At 44.9% G+C, this 19,374-nt stretch overlaps 1 protein-coding gene across 1 annotated transcript in view; it reads right to left on the bottom strand.

The window, feature by feature from the left end:
• PRKD1 (protein kinase D1) overlaps positions 1-19,374 on the bottom strand; it is a 290,788-nt gene that overhangs the window by 102,862 nt on the left and 168,552 nt on the right. Inside the window, exons 7-9 of the mRNA XM_030215182.1 lie at positions 11,363-11,567; positions 6,894-7,017; positions 4,411-4,488 (exon numbers count right to left, since the gene is read on the bottom strand). Coding sequence (XP_030071042.1) covers positions 4,411-4,488; positions 6,894-7,017; positions 11,363-11,567 — 407 coding nt within the window. The remainder of the gene's footprint in view (positions 1-4,410; positions 4,489-6,893; positions 7,018-11,362; positions 11,568-19,374) is intronic.

The raw sequence follows: 19,374 nt of genomic DNA on the forward strand, positions 1-19,374 counted from the left end.
TAAAAACTACTTCTTCAGCCGGCGGGGGACCCCAAACCCCCCGCCAGCCGCCCCGAGGTACAACGCACAACGACGTCAGACTCCGAAATGGATTCAACAGCTCCTATCAACAGCAGCACGGCCACAGAGGCCGAAGATGAATTTTAAACACCTCGGGGCGGCTGGCGGGGGTTTGGGGTCCCCCGCCGGCTGAAGAAGTAGTTTTTAAGGCAGCAGCAGGTGGAAGCGGACCTCGGCTGGCGGGGGTTGGGGTCCCCCGCCAGCAAAGGTAAGCAACGGCAGCGGGGGAGGGTTGGCGGCGGGAGGGGGGGTCCAGGGCAAAATCTGCGGGGGCCCAGGCCCCTGAGGCCCCACGCAGATACGCCCCTGTTGTGGAGTAATGCAATAACTTCAGCTCTGTAGTCTACTGACTGTATTCCAGGTCTTAATGCACTGGGGTCCTTCTGGAGTTCTCAGTTCTGTTCTGACACTGGGGGACATGGGCACATGCTCAATGCCTGCCAGCTCCCATCCTCTGCAAAGCAGGAAGTTTAGAGGGGACACAGATACACAAGATCCCATGCCAGAAGACTCATTGTCCCTGAGATTCGTCAAATTACCTCACTGATGATGTTCAAAAAAACATTTGAAATTTTTTTTTGTTTGGTGAGGTATTTTGCAATGATTTGACAAAATTCTATGCTATGTTCTGCTGTCATTTGTGGGGATGACGTATGCTTTATTGTATAGTACGTTTTAGTTTGGTCTATGTATTTTTTTATGAGTGAACGTTGTAACCCACTTAGATTTATTTATTCACAGTGGCGTTCCTAGGCTGGCTGACACCCGGGGCGGATTGCCGATGCACCCCCCCCCCCCCCCCCGGCGAAATTACACTCCCCCGGGGGCAGCGTGACCCCCCCCCCCCCCCCAGGTGCATTTTTACCTGCTGTCGGCTCTGAGTCTGCTCGTTCCCTGCTGCTCCCTCTGCCCCGGAACAGGAAGTAACCTGTTCCGCGCAGGGAGCAGCAGGGAGGGAACGAGCGGACTTGGCCAACAGGTGCGTGGCACTCCCCCCCCTAGTGTCGTGCACCCGGGGCGGACCGCCCCCACTGCCCCCCCTTGGTACGCCACTGTTTATTCAAAACTTGATATACCGCTTTCTAATAAACAGGGCAAAGCAGTTAACAAACTAATAATAAAAGTATAAGAAAGGAAGTACAATATTTAACAGGAAAGCAACTTGTACACTTGAGAATGTATGCAACTAAGTCAGGTACTCTCATTCAGGCATTGATACCACATTATGCCACACATCATTCAGTACTATAGGCCAGTTGAAACAGCCCGGCTTTTAAGTAGTGATTTGAATTTCTTTAGGCACTGAATTCCATAAGTGAGGGGCAACAAAGAAAAAGGTGACATGGCGAATTATCTCCCTGCCAAGCAAGGTCATTAATAGAGTGCAGGACTCAAGCTGGGGGAATAAGGAACAGTCAGTGAGGATAAGGAAGCAAGTGTATCTTGTCAGAAAGCCTTAAATGCCAGGAGCGAGGTTTTAAACTGAATAAAGAATGCAACTGGAAGCCAATGATGATCCTTTGGATAGGTAGGGTATGTATGTATAAATAAATAAATAAATCATGCTACTCTAGGTGGATGCCTATTCTGCCTAGTGGTCAGGCTGGTCCTGAAAGTAGCAAGTCAATTTGTAGAGTAACAAAGTAAACTATACAGTGCTGCATTTCTAGCTATATAATTAAAATACCCTTCTGACCACAGTTAGACTTTTGGGGTTGATATTCAATGTGGTTTAAGAGGGTAGGCTAGGCTGCTGCCTGCTTAAACCATGCTGAGCGGGCCAGTTGCTGATATTTAGCAGCATTTAACCAGTGCTACTGAATATCAGCACTAAGCAGCCATGTCAAACCTGGCCAGTAAAAGTACACACTGGGGACAGAGTCAGGGAGGAGTCAGCAAGTATATGAGTACCAATGACATTCAGTGCTAGCACCTGCATAACTAAGTGGGGAGATAGGACTGCACAAAAGGCAGTCCTAACTCTGCCCACTTAGCTATGCGGATGTTGTCACTGAATATCAGCCAGCACCCACAAACAATTAGGGTAGTGGCCTCAAATGAAGCTGATCTCCCCTCCTTCCCTCCCCCCTGTAAATATACAACTGAGGTGACCCATAGTGGTAGTACAGCTGCAGCCATTTTTCATCTAAAACCACTAGAGGCAGGAGAGAGTGGGATTCACTCCGGCATGAATGACCACTAGAATACCAGGGGCTGTTAAGTTAGGCCCTGGGGGAGGGGGCTACTGGGACAAGGGAGAAGAGCATCTCTGGGGGGTGGGGGTTGGAGAGGGCCTTTTCCAAGGAGGCATTCAGGAGAGTCTACTCATAGTGGGGAGGGGGGTCATCATGTTGGTAAGGGGGGGCCTTCTCTTGTTGAGGGGGTTGGAAAAGAGTCAGGTTATGTGATGAAGGCTTTTGTGTGAACCAAACTGGGGTGGATCCTTGCCAAAATTCAGCCAGGATCCACATAAGCTCTGGTAGCCAAGACTTGTCTGGTCCTACCTGGATATTCAATGTCAGTGCCTGGACATGGCCTGACATTGAATATCCAGGTCTAATGTCACCAGTGATGGCCAGCACATAAAACAAAATGCTAACACTGCCAGCTGAATACTGATCAGTTTGAGATTAACAAATGAATTTCCTTATTAGTTTCTTTACAAATAACTTGCATAAACCTAGGACTACCCATTTGTTGCAACAGAATACACTTATGGTATATAATACATCAATAGCACTGGCTCTTTAAGCTGACCATTCTGGTCACAAGGACCTTCTATTCCCAGTCAAGCTAGGAAAAGTCAGAAAGGGGAGAGGGAGAAGGAAGTGGGTCCCCATCAGGGGGTGTAGCTACAGGCAGGCCTGGACGGGCCCAGGCCCAGCCACTTTCCCTCCAGGCCCTCCCACCCAACATTCCCTCGCCCGGGGTTTAAATCTTTTTTACCTCTGTCGAAGTGGCTGCGTCAATGAAAGCCCTGCCCATCAAGCCTTCCCTTCGTGAGTTCGTTCCCTCAGAGTCCCACCTTCTGACATCATTTCCTCTTTCCACAAGGGCAGGACTCTGAGGGAACAAACTCATGAAGGGAAGGCTTGATGGGCAGGGCTTTCAATGACGCGGCCGCTTCGATAGAGGTAAAAAAGATTTAAACCACACATGGCAGGAAGAGAAAGGGGGATGTTGGGGGGAGAAGAGGGCGGGCAGGTGGATATGAATGGGAGGGGAGGATGGGGACGAAGAAGAATTGCTGGACATGGATGGGAGCAGGAGGGGAGAGAGGAGAATCGCTGGGTATGGATTGACGGAGGGGGGCAGGGGAGAGAAGAGAATTGCTGGGTATGGATGGATAGAGGGGGGCAGGGGAGAGAAGAGAATTGCTGGGTATGGATGGATGGAGGAGGGCAGGGAAGAGAAGAGAATTGCTGGACATAGGTGGATGGAGGGGAGAGTTGCTGGACATGGGTGGATGGAGGGGAGGGCAGGGAGAGAGGAAAATTGTTGGACATGGATGGAGGGGAGGGAAGAGAGAGAAAGTGAGATGAACATGAATAGAGGGGAGAGAGGAGAAATGCTGGACATGGATGGAGGGCGGAGAGGAAAAATGCTGGACATGGATGGAGGAGAGGGAAGGGAGAGAAGAAATGCTGGACATGGATGGAGGGGAGGGGAGGGAAGAGAGAGGAAGGAGACAAGATGAGGGAAAAGGAAGAGAGGAGAAAAACTGCTCATGAATGGAGAAAATAGGCAGAAGCTGGATCCTCTGGACAGTCAAGTCTGCAGAGGACCCTGCTTTTACTTACGGATGTAGGGCAAGAAATGAAGAAGAAAGGAGGAAAGTAAAGAAATAAATGGAAAGGAAGCCCTGGAAACGGAGTTAAGAGGACAGATAACAGCAGAATCAAATACTGGGCCAGCATGGTCAGAAAAACAAAGTCACGAGACAACAAAGGTAGAAAAAAATCATTTTATTTTCATTATAGCGTTTGGAATATGTCCACTTTGAGAATCAGGTGCTCAACATTAAAAGTTTATATTTATTTACTTATTTATGGCATTTTATTGCACATTAAACATGAATTAGATTGGAACCTAGGATCACTTAAATTTTTTTTCCTAGAGAGAGTAGTGCATTGTTCCCCACCGCTCAAAGGCTCTCTCCCTGGCTATAGCCAGCTCTGCAATTTTGAGGGGAGGCGCAGAGGTGGACAGGGGGGGGGGGGGCGCAGAGGTGGACCAGGGAGAGAGTCTGTTGTTAGACATTTACCAGCACACCACTGTCTAGTGCCCACCCATCCAACCTGATGGCCCACCCAAAAATTGCCTTCTGGCTACGCCACTGGTCCCCATTACCTTGTAATACTTGCTTCCAGTGTCATTCTGAAAGAGCGTAATGCATTTACTGTCCAACCTCCAATAATGTCTTTTCCTCTGGAACAAATGAATGCAAAATAATCAGACAGGCAATAACTGGTTGCATTGCTCTTTTCATTAAATATGCATATGCTTGTACAGGTGTTGGCTTGTGTAGTTTGCAGTGGAGTATCTGGATATCACAGTTACAGATTGTCATTAAATTAGGGCCCCTTTTCCTCCCTTGTAAGAATAGGAAAATTGAAATCTTAGGAAGCAGGAATCCAAGATTTACCAAGCCTATAACAGAAACAACCACATCCTATTCAGCTCACATATAAAACAGCTGATGGATTACTGTAATGCCTGGTTCTTCAGTAATGCTTATGGTTATATTATAATCTGTTTAGTTCCTGTAATCTCAAAACATGGAGGCAACAAATGCACACAGGGGCCCTTATACTAGACTATTAAGCCCTAACATGTGCATAGCATGTGAAAAACAGGCTACCACACAATATCTTTGTTTTGCAGTATTTTACCTGTTAGCACGTGCTAACTCACATATTAGCTATTTTTTTTAAATAGTTTTTTTAGAAGGGGGGGGGTGTCATGGGTGGAGAACAGGCATGGAAATGTTAACCAGCTAGCATGTTTGCATTAGTGCACGCTACCTGGCTAATGCTGAGTTAACGCCGGAGCACTTAGTGCCTCCTCATAGGTGGTGGTAAATGGTCCTGTATTAACTCTTTAGCTGCCTTCGGTCAGTTTTTCTTTTCTCCCCCCCCCCCCCCCCCCCCACTCCTCCTTCCCTCAGCCATTTGCCTCTTGCTACATCTAGCTTAGTTCTTTGTTCTGCTCCTTTCTTCTCTCATGTCTGGTCCAGTTTTCTCTTCCCTCTTTAACTTCTTTTACTAAGCTTGTTACATCACGGAAAATGACTTGCCCCCTTGATTCCATCCCTTCTCCTTGGTTAATGATACCAATTCATGGGTTACCATCACTTGCCTTGTAAATAGTCTCACCTCTGGTGTTGTCCATATTCCCTGTAAATTAGCTCTAGTTCATCCAGTTCTCAAGAAATCTTCATCAGACTCAACTGTACTTTTCAACTGTAAGTCAATTTCTAACCTCTCCTTTTTAGTCAAGCTGACAGAGTGGGTGGTTCTTTCTTGACTAACTGAACATGCTGAAAAGCCACCCATCTGCTCCATCTTTGACAGCTGGGTCTCCGCCAAGGGCACTTAACGGAAACTATACTGGCCTCATTAATCAAAGATCTGCACTCAGTGCTGGACCATAGCGACATTGCCCTCCTAATTTCTTTGGACCTTAGGGTGGTGTTTGACCTAGTTAGACATTCTCTCCTTCTTTCCTGACTTTCCTCGGTTGGCATTCCAGGGAAGGTCCTTAAATGGTTTTCCTCTTTCCTTTTCAGTCAGACCGTCCAGGTTTCTCTACCAGGTTTCTCACTTTCTACAACTTGCTTCTTGGCTTACAGTTTACAGTTTATTACAGTTTACAGTTTATTAGGATTGGTTTAATAAAATAAGAACACAGTTTTGTACAACAATAAAATCAAAATTAAAAAGGCACTCAAAAAATCAAATAGTAAAGCACACTTTCTCAAAACCATGTGTTCCACCATTAGTATATTTTATGTTACATATGTTGATTGTAACCCACCTAGTTTTTAGGCAAGCTAAAAAGATGCAATAAACAAATAAAACAAACACACCAATTCCCAGTCATTGCTGATCCCCTAGATGGGACCTTTTACATTTCTTGGCTAGTGGCCTATTGTACACCACTGTGCTTTTACCTCTAGCGAAGCCTCACCAAACACTGCAGTAAAATAATATGCTTTTAGCATTTGTTTAAATTGCTTCAAAGATCCTTCAGTCCATGCGGCAGATTGGGACTACCGCAGGAGCCTGGTGGTAGCTCCCACCCCTAGCACGCACCATTTCTAGTGCAGGGTTAGCGTGGGAGCCTTTACTATCACCTAAATAGGTGGCGGTAAGGGTTCCCCTGGATATGGCCAAGTGCCAATCCATGTGATTAGTGCAGGACCATTTCTTTTTGGGGGCTGAAAACAACCTTTTACCCGCTGTGGTAAAAGGGGGCCTCAACATGTGGCAAATCCACATGCTGATGCCACCACAGGCCCCCTTTTACTGCAGCTTGGTAAAACTGATCTTAAGTTAGGAGCTGACATCTAAAATATACTCTTCTCACTAATCAGGCAGATAATAATTTTATGGACACGTATCTATTTACCGTCAGCTTAAACATAAAACACATGTACACAGAAATAAACTTGCAGCCACATCTAGGAAGTTGTGTGGGATGATTCTGACTTCCTTTGAGCAATCATAGTTCCATTTGAGTTCCTGGGTTTCTGTTATTGCTTTCGCTAAACGCAGTGTTCCTTTGTGTCAGTACACTTCAGTGGAAAGGTTCTGTGCAAACATTTCACTTACCAGTGTGTCTTTGCTTGTGTAGTGAACCATCCAGCTTTCTTTGATCACATTACTGGCCTTTCTTTTTATATGTTTCACGGACTGCACCACCCTCATGAGGGGAATGTTGTTGCTTGCAGATGGACTGCAATTTTAAAAAACTGAATATGTTAGAATATTTCTGCAAATCAAACAAAGCTATTACACTTAAGGAGAAGTTTATTGTTAAAGCAGTATTGCCACTAGAATAACCAAAAACATCAGTGTTCGGGTTTCTTTTTTGGTCTCATTTGTATATAGAAAATAAAGTGAGCAGTGGGGCGGCCAGTTGGCTCAAACTAATTTATTAAAATCAATCAATGTAAAAAGGTGGTTCAAGTTGTACATATGTCTAGATTTTAGATATAATTATTCAACCAGACTAACGTTTTGGCGTCACAACGCCTGCATCATAGCAATTTCAAATTTTGTTGCAAGTCGGACACTCACATATATATCCACTATTAATCAAAACAAACAAAAACATACACCAGATATAACATCATGAGAAATTTAGCAGGTTAACGCTGCCTGAATTCTCACTGCTGTTCCCTCATTCATTTCAGTCTCAATGTTCTCACTGCTGGCCTCTATAGGAGGCGTTAGGAGTTACGGATCAAGAAAGGGATCTGGGTGTCGTCGTCGATGATACGCTGAAACCTTCTGCTCAGTGTGCTGCTGCGGCTAGGAAAGCAAATAGAATGTTGGGTGTTATTAGGAAGGGTATGGAGTCCAGGTGTGCGGATGTTATAATGCCGTTGTATCGCTCCATGGTGCGACCGCACCTGGAGTATTGTGTTCAGTACTGGTCTCCGTATCTCAAAAAAGATATAGTAGAATTGGAAAAGGTACAGCGAAGGGCGACGAAAATGATAATGGGGATGGGACGACTTTCCTATGAAGAGAGGCTGAGAAGGCTAGGGCTTTTCAGCTTGGAGAAGAGACGGCTGAGGGGAGATATGATAGAAGTGTATAAAATAATGAGTGGAATGGATCGGGTGGATGTGAAGCGACTGTTCACGCTATCCAAAAATAATAGGACTAGAGGGCATGAGTTGAAGCTACAGTGTGGTAAATTTAAAACGAATCGGAGAAAATTTTTCTTCACCCAACGTGTAATTAGACTCTGGAATTCGTTGCCGGAGAACGTGGTACGGGCGGTTAGCTTGACGGAGTTTAAAAAGGGGTTAGATAGATTCCTAAAGGACAAGTCCATAGACCGCTATTAAATGGACTTGGAAAAATTCCGCATTTTTAGGTATAACTTGTCTGGAATGTTTTTACGTTTGGGGAGCGTGCCAGGTGCCCTTGACCTGGATTGGCCACTGTCGGTGACAGGATGCTGGGCTAGATGGACCTTTGGTCTTTCCCAGTATGGCACTACTTATGTACTTATGTACTAATGAGAAGCCAGCCAGCCAATAGGAGAAAGCTGCCTGCATATTATTGTAGCACTATCCTTGAGACCAATCCTAGCTGTGGCCTCTTGCTGAACTCTGGTATTTCCTTCACTAGTTGGAGAAAGCACCAGTATGGCACAAGAAGTTTCCAGAGAGGAGTAGAAATAAATAGAATAGTTGAGGGGTTTCTGAAAGATGGTAGAAAGAACGAATACCTTGTGCTGATCAGGGGAAAGGGTCTGGTGGCAGCAGTAGCCCCCTCCCCCCAAGTATTTACACCCACTCTGTTTTCAAAATTTGTCTTAAGAGGTCATCTCCTGCCTCTGACCTTCATGCACAGCAGCATCCTAATTGAGGAAACACTCTGTCATACCCCCAAGGGTTAGCAAACACAAAGGTACTTGCCCCAGAGAAAGGATTCAAAGGGATTAGGGACAAGAACCAGAACTAACACAGTTGCTTGCCTTTTTTTGTGTGTGCGTGTGTGATGCTATGGGGAACCACTACACCCCTGCAAAATCATGAGAGGAGGAGGTCATTCATGATTTTCTGCTGTTACAGCCAGGCATCCTATCATATATCTCTAGGGCAGAAGGGTTAATATCTTCTATTAAATAACTAGTAAAAAAAGGCCCGTTTCTGGAGCAAATGAAACGGGCGCTAGCAAGGTTTTCCTCCCCAACCCCCCCTCCCTACCCCTTCGTCGTTGTGAAGCCACTGATGCCATTGCTCCGCACCTCGTCAATGCACCTTCATCACCTTCGTTCTGAAGCCACTGACGCCATTGCTCTGCCCTCGATGTGTGACGCCATTGCTCCACCCTCGACGTCATCACGTTTGACGTGAGGGCGGGGCCCAGAGACTTGGTGATTTCGGTGGCTTCACCACCACAAACCCTTCATGAAGGAAGTGACGTCAGTGGCTTGGCTTCAGTGACATCAGTGTCTTCAGAACGTTGAGGGTGAGTTTTATTATATAGATACAATCACATCCACAGGAGCCAAGTGTATACTATCCAGATGCTAGAGAAACCTGTAAGTGTAATATCTATAATGAGAACTGATAAATCTATACCATCTGTAAATCTGAACAGCAGGTGTAGTTTGTGTGTCTGTAGGACCCCCACCTACCTGGTAAGTTGGTCGGAATAATTAAGGGAAGTAGAGTAACCAACTAATGTAACCAATGCTATTGCTGGAGGTGAGAAGAAAGACTGTACATAGTTGCAACTTGTTTGGCAAATTACCTTTGTGCTGAACCTTAATCAGTTGAAGGACAGAAAAGTTTGGTTCAGACATAAAGGACTGTGTGTGTTGTGGATTTTTGAATATAAAGTGTGGTGCATAGCTTGTGCGGCCTCCTAGGAAAAATCCTAGTCCTATCTCTGGTTTGTCAACAAAGCAATAAGCGAGTGTGCTCCCTGTTCCCAGCCAGTTTACCAGGCTTACACTAGACATCCCCCTAGCTGTACAATGGGGAGGGGAGGTTACACAGACAAGAGACAAAGCCTAAAGAATAAAAAATAACATGAATATATCTATCTACCTATTTGTATCTTATTAATCGTACCATCTCAAAACCAACCAAAAGTAGTATATAGAACCCTAGCTTGGTAATGCTGTAAAACAAAATAACCATTATATAGAATCATCTAAAAAAAGAGGGATGGTCCTGGAAACAGGAATAAAACAGACCTCATCATTTCCAGCTAAGCAGTGATCTTTTAAAGGATCAGGTAGTACAGATTACAAGGCAAGGCAGGCAATCCACTCCAGACAGTATCTCAAAAAGGACATCTATTACCATTTAAAAATACATACCTTTAGAAATGCACCAAAAAGCTTTGCATCTGAAAAGGTGCAACTTATTAGAAAATCCACAAAACAGTCACTTACTGCCAAATGGGATGCAGCTTTAAAATACCATAAAGCCCAGTATCAACATGTATGTGGCATATTTTCACCCACCACTAGACTACTCCAGGGACCTGCATGGTGTTTTAATGGACCTGAGTATGACATCTGTGGCTGGCATAGAAGCTGGTAAGTAATGTTTTAAATCACATCTTTGGGGGGTGGGAGGAGGTCAGTGACTACTGGGGGAGTAAGGTGAGGTCATCCCTGATTTCGGCCAGTGGTCATCTAGTCATTTACAGCACTTTTTTGTGCCTTATTCATGATAAAAACAGGTCTAGCTCAAAACATCTAAGTTTTAGTCCTGGACAGTTTTGTTTTGTTCCATTATGGCAGAAAAACGTTCAAGGAACACCCGGATCCTGCCCTTAACACACCCTTGTGATTTGAATGCACTTCTGACAGACTTCATAGAAAAATGACTAAAAATTGGTTTTGAAAATACTAATTTGGATGTTTTTCTGAGAAAATGCAGATTTATTACATTTTTTGGATGTTTTTCTCTTTTGAAAATATGCCCTATAGAAACCTTTATCTTTATAGAACAGTGTCAAAATAGGTGCCTACCTGGCATCCCAACCTAGGAGACCTATTATAATGTTACCTTTTATTTACCTTAGTAGTATACAGTATTTGTTATACTAAGTACTTTTTGCTTTCTTTGCAATCCCTCTATAATGTAACCTGAAATCAAGAAGACTGGATTATTTGCTGATTCTTCTTTATATTAGACCACATACGCATTTTTTGTAAAATACTGTTGTATGTGAGTTAGTACCACCACATAGGTCTAATTATAATTTCCGATATCAGAACAAGAAGCAAGGAGTACTGCTTTTTTTTCCACAACCAAAAAAACCATTACAAACATTAAAAATATCTCCTCTTGCTGATGCATAAACTCCTGTGTTACAGAATAATGCAACTTCTAGTTTTTTTAAGAAAGTCAGCAAGACATTTTGCATGCCAGAAGATTTTGTCATAGAAGGGAAAACAATGGAGCGAAAGTGAAGAATAGGAAACATTAAGAAAAGATTACAAAACTATTTATAAGGCTTGGCTAAATGCAGAAATCTCTGCCTAGATGTCCCAGGATAAGCGCCATAGTGATGGACGTCACACTTTACATCCTGCTAACCTGATCATTCTGTTTGTGTCATCATGGTCTGCATCTTGGTCCTGCATATCCCCATTGTCATTTTGACACCCTGTCACTGAAGCATCTGAGTCATGGGTCAGAGACTCCTCTATGTCATCTGGCATCCCACTGCTCTTCTCACTGTCATTGTCATCGCTTTCTTCCTCCATGACAACATCGGACTCAGCACCAGGGCTCTGTACATCTGTAGTATGAATTGTCTACATCATTAATCAACATTAAAACATGACATTAACCAAGTGCAACCAACTGTTTTTTAGTGACTGTGAAGCAGGGAGTAGCCGGCCCTCCAATTTTGGAGGTGCCCAGGGGTGGAATGGGGGGGGGGGCAATGCATTCTTCTTCCCTCCCCCTTGTGCGCTAACCATACTTTTGCTGGCAGGGATGCCAAGGCCCCGCCAGCCAAATAAATACAGTGCATGTCCCACACATTCAGTGCATGAGTGAGAAGTCTCAGTATCGGCGGCTGGAGGCACACCACTAAAGCCTACAGGCAGGAAGCAGCGCGAGAAGGAGAGGAGCAGTGGCACTGTATTTATTTGGCTGGTAGAGCTTCGTATCCCGACCAGCAAAGATAAAGGGGTGCTGCAGTTCTGGAGGGGGCCCAAACCCAAAAGTGGTGGGGCCCAGGCCCCCAATGCCTCCTGGTGACTATGCCACTGCTGTGATGCGACTCTTAAAACTTGAGAACTGTCAACATCAAGTATTTTTTGTTAAAAAACACGGAATTATAAACCGTAAAGAACCAACCAAACCACAAACAGTAGATTCTCCTGCATTGACAGCTTTGAATGTGATCTTCAGCTTCCTCAACATGTTTCCATCAACTTGATAGAATGAGCTGAGATGGACACTCACAGCTATCTTTTAAGGAGAGTCCATAGCAATACACAAGTAATTTTTATTTGTTTACATGCATGCACTTAACCTGAAATATCAAAGAAAGGGGAATCATTAACCAAAACTAATACACATGGAAAACAAATAGAAAGTGGCTTTGCATGCATCTACAATCATGAATCAGGGTCTTTTAATAATAGCCATTAGCCTTATATTAGAAGCAGAATAGCAAAGCATGCATACAAACATGGAAAAGTGTTTGCATTTTATATATTGTTAAACAAATTTGACTTACCAGTCCTTCAGTGCACAGAATGAACCGATACCCATGGTCACTCAACTGATATATCTCTAGCTGCTAGCAGGTTATCTTTGCTTACCCTGTCCTGCAGCTTTCAGTTCAATATTCCCATACTCCAGCTTAAACCCTATCCCTTGTGGTTTGCCATTATTGGCAGGTAACTTTTTCTGTGTCTGAAGTTTGTACCTGGAGCCATAAGAGGCTGCCCCCTACCACTATACCACTGGGGATGGCCCCTGGGTAAGTTCTGGGGGTTCTCAGGGGGTCAGTATAGATAAGGTGGCACTGGAGGAGTATCTTGTGTGTGGGAAGGGGAGTATTGGGGAGGCATCAGAGAAGTATCGTATTTGGGGATTATCAAGGGAGTATTTTGTTTGGGAGGGGGGTATAAGGAAAATGCCTTATTGGAGGGGAGAGCATTGGGGGAGTGCCTTGTGGGAGGAATTGGATTGACACCCTATGGCCACATCCTAGAAGTTATGTGGAAGCTGGCTAATATTCAGTGCAGGTACCTGCATAGCTAAGCAAACATAGTTAGGGCAGCTTTTTATGTAGTCTTATCTGGCCAATTAGCTATGTTGGCAATAGCAAAGAATATCACCAGTAAGCACATAACTCCCGACTCCGTCCCAAGACTGCCCTTTCATTGCCCAATTTTGACGTGAGCAATTAGAGCAGATATTTAACTGCACTGCCTCCTTAAGTATCGCTAAATACTGGTAGATAATCCGCTGAGTGTGATTTAACCAGGTAGGAGCCTGGGAGGAAACTAGGGGGCACACAAGGAGTGATGAAAGAGACACACTGAGGAATCCAGTCTGTATATAGTGGGGTCTTTCCTGATTGCCTTCCCACCTGATCATGCACCTAAACTCTAAGAAGCACAGCCTGAGACCATGGAGTCTTGAGTGGAAGGAGAAGAATTCACCACAGAGGAACAGGCATTTGGGTGTCTGGATCCCCACAGCTTACAAAGAAAGGACTTAGGGGCCCATGTAGAAACAGGATGACCAGATGGACCTGTGGTCTGACCCAATATGGAAATTCTTAGGTTCCAATGACATAATATTTTTGCTATCAAAACAAAAATAAATAAAATGGAAAAAGGACTGGAAAAAAAGCAGCATTGACATTGTTTGTATCTTGTAGATTGTTTTAGAGAAGAAAAAAGTGGAATATAATTTTTAAATAAAACTGTTTTGTGAGAACTTGTTTACCTCTCTGTGAAGAGACAGAGGAACATGGTTGTGATGTAAATCAGGAAAAGAATAAGAAGAATTAAAACTAGCCCCTTATGAAAATATAGTAATATAGTAGATGATGGCAGATGAAGTCCAACATCGCCCCTTCAGTCTGCCCAGTAAGGTTATTGGGGGTTGTACCTGTCATGTATGTATGGTTTCGTATGCTCAATTTTATATATATTAAAAAAAGCAACAACAACAAGAGACAGCTTGAGAGTTTAAAAAAAAAACTAAACTAAATAAATGCTAACAGTTTCTGTGATTTGACCCACTGAAGAAAATATTTATTTATTATTTATTTATGGAAGAAAATACTTCAAAGGGTGTATCTTCATGTGGGTATAAGAACATAAGAGTAGGCATACTGGGTCAGATTTTTTGTTACATTTGTACCCCGCGCTTTCCCACTCATGGCAGGCTCAATGCGGTGGGTAATGGAGAATTAAGTGACTTGCCCAGAGTCACAAGGAGCTGCCTGTGCCGGGAATTGAACTCAGTTCCTCAGGACCAAAGTCCACCACCCTAACCACTAGGCCACTCCTCCACTCCAATGGTCAATCTAGCCCAGTATCCTGTTTTCCAAACAGTGGCCATGGCAGGTCACAAGTACTTGGAAGAAACCCAAATCATAGCAACACTCCATACTACAAATCCCAAGGCAAGCAGTTGCTTCCCTCAATAGCAGACTAAGGACTTTTCCTCCAGTAAAGAGTTCCAGAGCTTAACTATTAGTTGAGTGAAAAAATATTTCCTCGTATTTGTTTTAAAAGTATTTCCCTGTAACTTCCTCGAGTGTCCCCTAGTCTTTGTACTTTTGGAATGAGTAAAAAATCGATTTACTTCTACTCATTCTACACCACTCAGGATTTTGTAGACCTCAATCATATCTTCCCTCATCTGTCTCTTTTCCAAGCTGAAGAGCCCTAACCTCTTTAGCCTTTCCTCATAAGAGAGGAGTTCCATCCCCTTTATCATGTTGGTCACTATTGAGTCTTTTCTAATTTCGCTATCTTTTTGGAGATACAGCGACCAGAACTGAACGCAACACTCAAGGTGCGGATGCACCATGGAGCGACACAAAGGCATTATAGGTATAAATTCAGATCTGCTTGAAAAATCATACATATTGGAGTAGATACCGAAAGCAATTTAACCAGGCAGGAGTCTCCTGCCATTAAATCATGCTGTGCAGGCCAACTATTGATATTCAGTGGCACTTAACTGGGCACTACCACTGAACTTTGGCTCTAACCACTGCAGCACTGTCTTGACAGAGCAAGAGCCATCTGGGGTGGAGTCAGCATGGTCCCGGAAGTTATATGGGCACTGGCAATATTCAGTGCTTGTGCCCACATAACTCGCCTGGCAAGCGAGTGCACAAATAGCAATCCTAACTTTATCCAGTTAGCTATGTGGATCAGGCACTGAATATAGGTCATACTCACTGAATATAGGTCATAACTTTCAGAGACAGCCTGGCACTGAATATCCAGCTCTAAATTAACTGGCAGTAATGAGGGTTTAAAAAAATACTAGCATAAGTTATGTAGCTTTTGTCAAACCTAATATTCATATTTTGACAGACAGTCACGAACACTTCCAATCTTTTCAGCTGATCAGCATTGTATTGCATTAGCCCTTCCAATCATTTCAGTCAATCAGCATTGTATTGCCTTAGCACTGTCAGTACGACTTACGGAACTTGGATTGTTCCTCTTTCAAAAAGTCTTTTGAGGGGGGTCACATGATGCTCTGAAGAGAGGAAGACGTGGTCCCGCGTCCTCCAAGGCCCTGGCTTCTTAAAATGCATTAAAAACCTGGAAATATAGCGAAGCGAAGCCTCAGAAGCTGTGCAATAGCAGCGCAAGTTTCCATGGACAAATATCTGAACTTGCCAGCACGTACAATGGCGAGTAGAGGACCCAAAAAAGACAAAGACAAAACGAAGGCGCCAAGCGGAGTCGATGATGGGCAGCAGGCGAGCGGAAGTGCGCCCTTCACGGCGGAGCAACTACAACAGATCACCGAGGCAGTAAGTGCAGCAATAGACTCAAAATTAGAGAAATTATACACGCAGGTCTCTAACCTGGAGGCGCAGCAAATTGACACCACACAACGAACAGGGGAATTGGAGTGCCGTGTATCAGAGATAGAAGATTCAGCGGGGCCTACGGTGCTTACGCTCCAAAACATGGCCGCCACAGTGGAAACCCTAAAAGAGAAACTAGATGACCTCGAGAATAGGTCGCAACGTGGAAACCTGCGGATAGTGGGGCTGCCTGAAACTGTAAATGATAGAGCGCTTTCATCGGTCTTAGAAGCATGGCTATCAGAGGAGTTTGCACTGTCTGACAGCGCAGGAAAGCTTTGCCTTGAGAGAGCGCATCGCATTGGCAGGCGACAAGATGGAAGGCAGACCCCGCAGACAGTAGTAATTAAAGTGCACAATTATGTGCACAAAGAGGAGATTTTACGTGGATTCCGTCAGAAGCGAAACGAGCTGCGGTATGAAGGACATCCAATGCGTATATTTCAGGATTACTCGGCGGCCCTACAGGAAAAGCGCCGACGATTTACGCCATTATGCCAGAAGCTGCACGAGTGACAGGTAACCTTTATGCTGCTATACCCTGCAATTTTGAAAGTAAAACATGAGGGAAGATGGAGAATATTTGAAGACATTCAGGAGGCACAAAAGTTTGTTAAAGACATGGAGGAATCTGGGCAGGCTGAAACGCGGACTCCAGACAAAGGATGATTGATTGCTGTAGAGAGCCATTCAAAGAAGGTACTGTTGCCATTACATGGAGAGGCTTATCATAAGAAACTGACAATGCTAATTTCCAGTATTAAAAGAGAGTTAACATTTAGGGGAGCGGGGAGAGGGGGAGGCGGGAAGCCCCTTATGCCCATCTACAATAATGGGTCAGGGATAAGTTTCAGAGGAGGGATGGGGAATTTGGGATGGGGACGGGGGGAAGGGAGGGACAGGAGGGGAAAGGGCAGATAGGAACACAAAGTGGAAGCGAAGAGTGGTTGAGTGTACGGGATTGGAAGAGTCAGAAGAAGCAGCTGGTGCAACGACAGATATTAACATGGAGATCCCACAGGGTGGGCCATGCACGAGAACAACAAATTCCTGGGGGGAGGCTGGGACCCCTGGGAAAGAAATATATAGACAGCTTAAACATCTTAACTGTGATTGAGAATACAGGCTAATTTACTAAAGGGGAATACAAGACTGATATCGTGGAATGTGGGAGGGGTCACTTCCCCAGTTAAGAGGGCAAAGCTTCTGGGTGCCCTGAAGTGGCATGGGGTGGAAGTGGCCTGCCTACAGGAGACGAGACTTTCCTAGAGAAGCACCAGAAACTACAAAGAAACTGGGTAGGTGAGGTGTTTTGTTCACCGGCGGTAGGAAGGCGTGGAGGAGTAGCTATTCTGATAAGTAAGAATGTGGCAGTACAGGCTAAGATATTGTTTGCTGACACTGAGGGCCATTATGTGGGGGTGCAGATAAATTGGCAAGGGAAATGCTATTTACTAGTAGCAGTTTATGCCCCCCCAGACTGGTGGGACAAAATTTTTCGCGGACCTTTTTGCACAGTGCCAGAGGCATGGAACGGACCCCATAATAGTGGCTGGAGATATGAATCAGGTTATAGATCCCCTGCTGGACAGAACGGGACGCTTACGGGAGGGGAGGACCTATGGGTCTGGAATACTGGAGGCCTTCTGTGATGGATTTGGGTTTGGTGGACTCTTGGAGATTGTTACATGAGGAAGAGCGTGATTTTACGCACACCTCGAGGGCACACAGAACCCAGTCCAGGATAGACTACATTTTGGTGTCACAGCAGCTATTTGCACGGATTGTGGAGGCTGAGATTGTGGAGGCCCAGAGGAGGTCTCGGACCACGCCATGATTTGGGTAGACGTGGAGGCCCAGCCCTACTACCGTACACTGGGAGGGTGGAGATTCCCGGCATATCTTTATGCTTCACCTGAATTTACCGAACACCTCATACAAAAGTGGGAAGAATTTGCAAAGCATAATGAACAGCATGTAGAGACTCCTGGCCTTTATTGGTCTACGGCTAAAGCCATAATGCGAGGGGAGGTGATTGCGTACGTTAGCAGGAGAAACCGCAGGGTAACGCAGAAGATAGTAGAGCTAGAAAGGAAGGTCAAATTGGCTAGGAGAAGATATGCGAACAACTCTACTAAGGCCAATTTAGAGGCTTTGACTGAAACACGCGTAGAGTTAAATAGCCTTTTGCAAGATAGGTACATGAAGGCAACAATAGTCCGTAAATATAACCTTAGTTGATATGAAGACCGGCCGGGAGGTATGCTAGCACGATTAATCAAAGGAACCCGTAGGAAGTCTATTGTTGCTAGGCTGCGTAGTCCGACTGGGAAATATACTTCTAGGCCAGAGGAGATTGCAGATATATTTAAACAGCATTTTGAAAGATTATATTCAGAAGAAAGCCTGGGGTCGGGGATGCGTGATAAGATCAGAACATATTTACTGTACACAGGTCACGACTCCCACAGTTAGAGCAGGAACAGATAGATTTTCTGGATTCCCCTCTGAGTTCCAAGGAAGTGATGAAGGCCATAAAAGCATTAAAGATGCACTCGGCTCCGGGCCCGGATGGGTTTTCTGGAGAATTCTATGAGATGCTTAAAATACAAGTAATAGGCCCACTGATGAGCCTCTATGAAGAGGTGACTGGAGAGGGACAGTTCCCCAGACACGCTAATGAAGCGCTGATTAGCTTAATACAGAAGCCAGGGAGAGATGCCACGGACCCGGCGGCCTATAGGCCAATATCATTAATAAATGTGGACATTAAAATTTTGTTGCGGGTCCTGGCAAAGAGGCTGGCACAAGTGTTACCATCCATAATAGGAGGAGAGCAAGTAGGTTTTGTCCGAGGCAGGCACTCTGTGATTAATGTGAGGAAACAGCAGCCATGATAGAAGCTCCTGAGAGGGCACCTAAGGGCATTGTCATTAGCCTAGATGCAGAGCGCGCTTTTGACAGGGTGGTGTGGCACTTCATGTATGAGGCCTTACATTGGTTTGGAATGCGGGAATGGGCTGTGAAAGTCGTACAGGCGCTATACGCAAACCCGAGGGCAAGACTAGTAGTGAATGGGGTCCGAACCGCAGAGTTCCAGATCATGAAAGGAACAAGACAGGGCTGTCCACTTTCCCCCTTACTGTTCTTGATAGCACTAGAACCATTATTGTGCATCATTAGGAGAGCCCTGGAGATCAAAGGGATGCAGACGGGAGGAGAAGAAATAAAGTTATTAGCATACGCGGATGACTTGCTGCTGTTAGTCAATGACCCCCAGCGTTCAGTAGCTTGTTTGCTGAGAGAGATTGGGCAGTATGGGGAACTTTCGGGATTTCGGCTAAACCTATGCAAGTCTCTAGCACTCCCAATAACAGATACCACCAGACGGAAATGGGAAGGTCCCTTTCCCTTTAAATGGACAGAAGGAAAGCTGAAATATTTGGGGGTGGAAGTGCCAGTTAATTTGTCCACGCTATATAAAGAAAATGTACGGCCACTATTAGCAGATGCTAGG

The sequence above is a fragment of the Microcaecilia unicolor genome, chromosome 9 (assembly GCF_901765095.1).
Source record: "Microcaecilia unicolor chromosome 9, aMicUni1.1, whole genome shotgun sequence".
Classification (NCBI taxonomy): domain Eukaryota; kingdom Metazoa; phylum Chordata; class Amphibia; order Gymnophiona; family Siphonopidae; genus Microcaecilia; species Microcaecilia unicolor.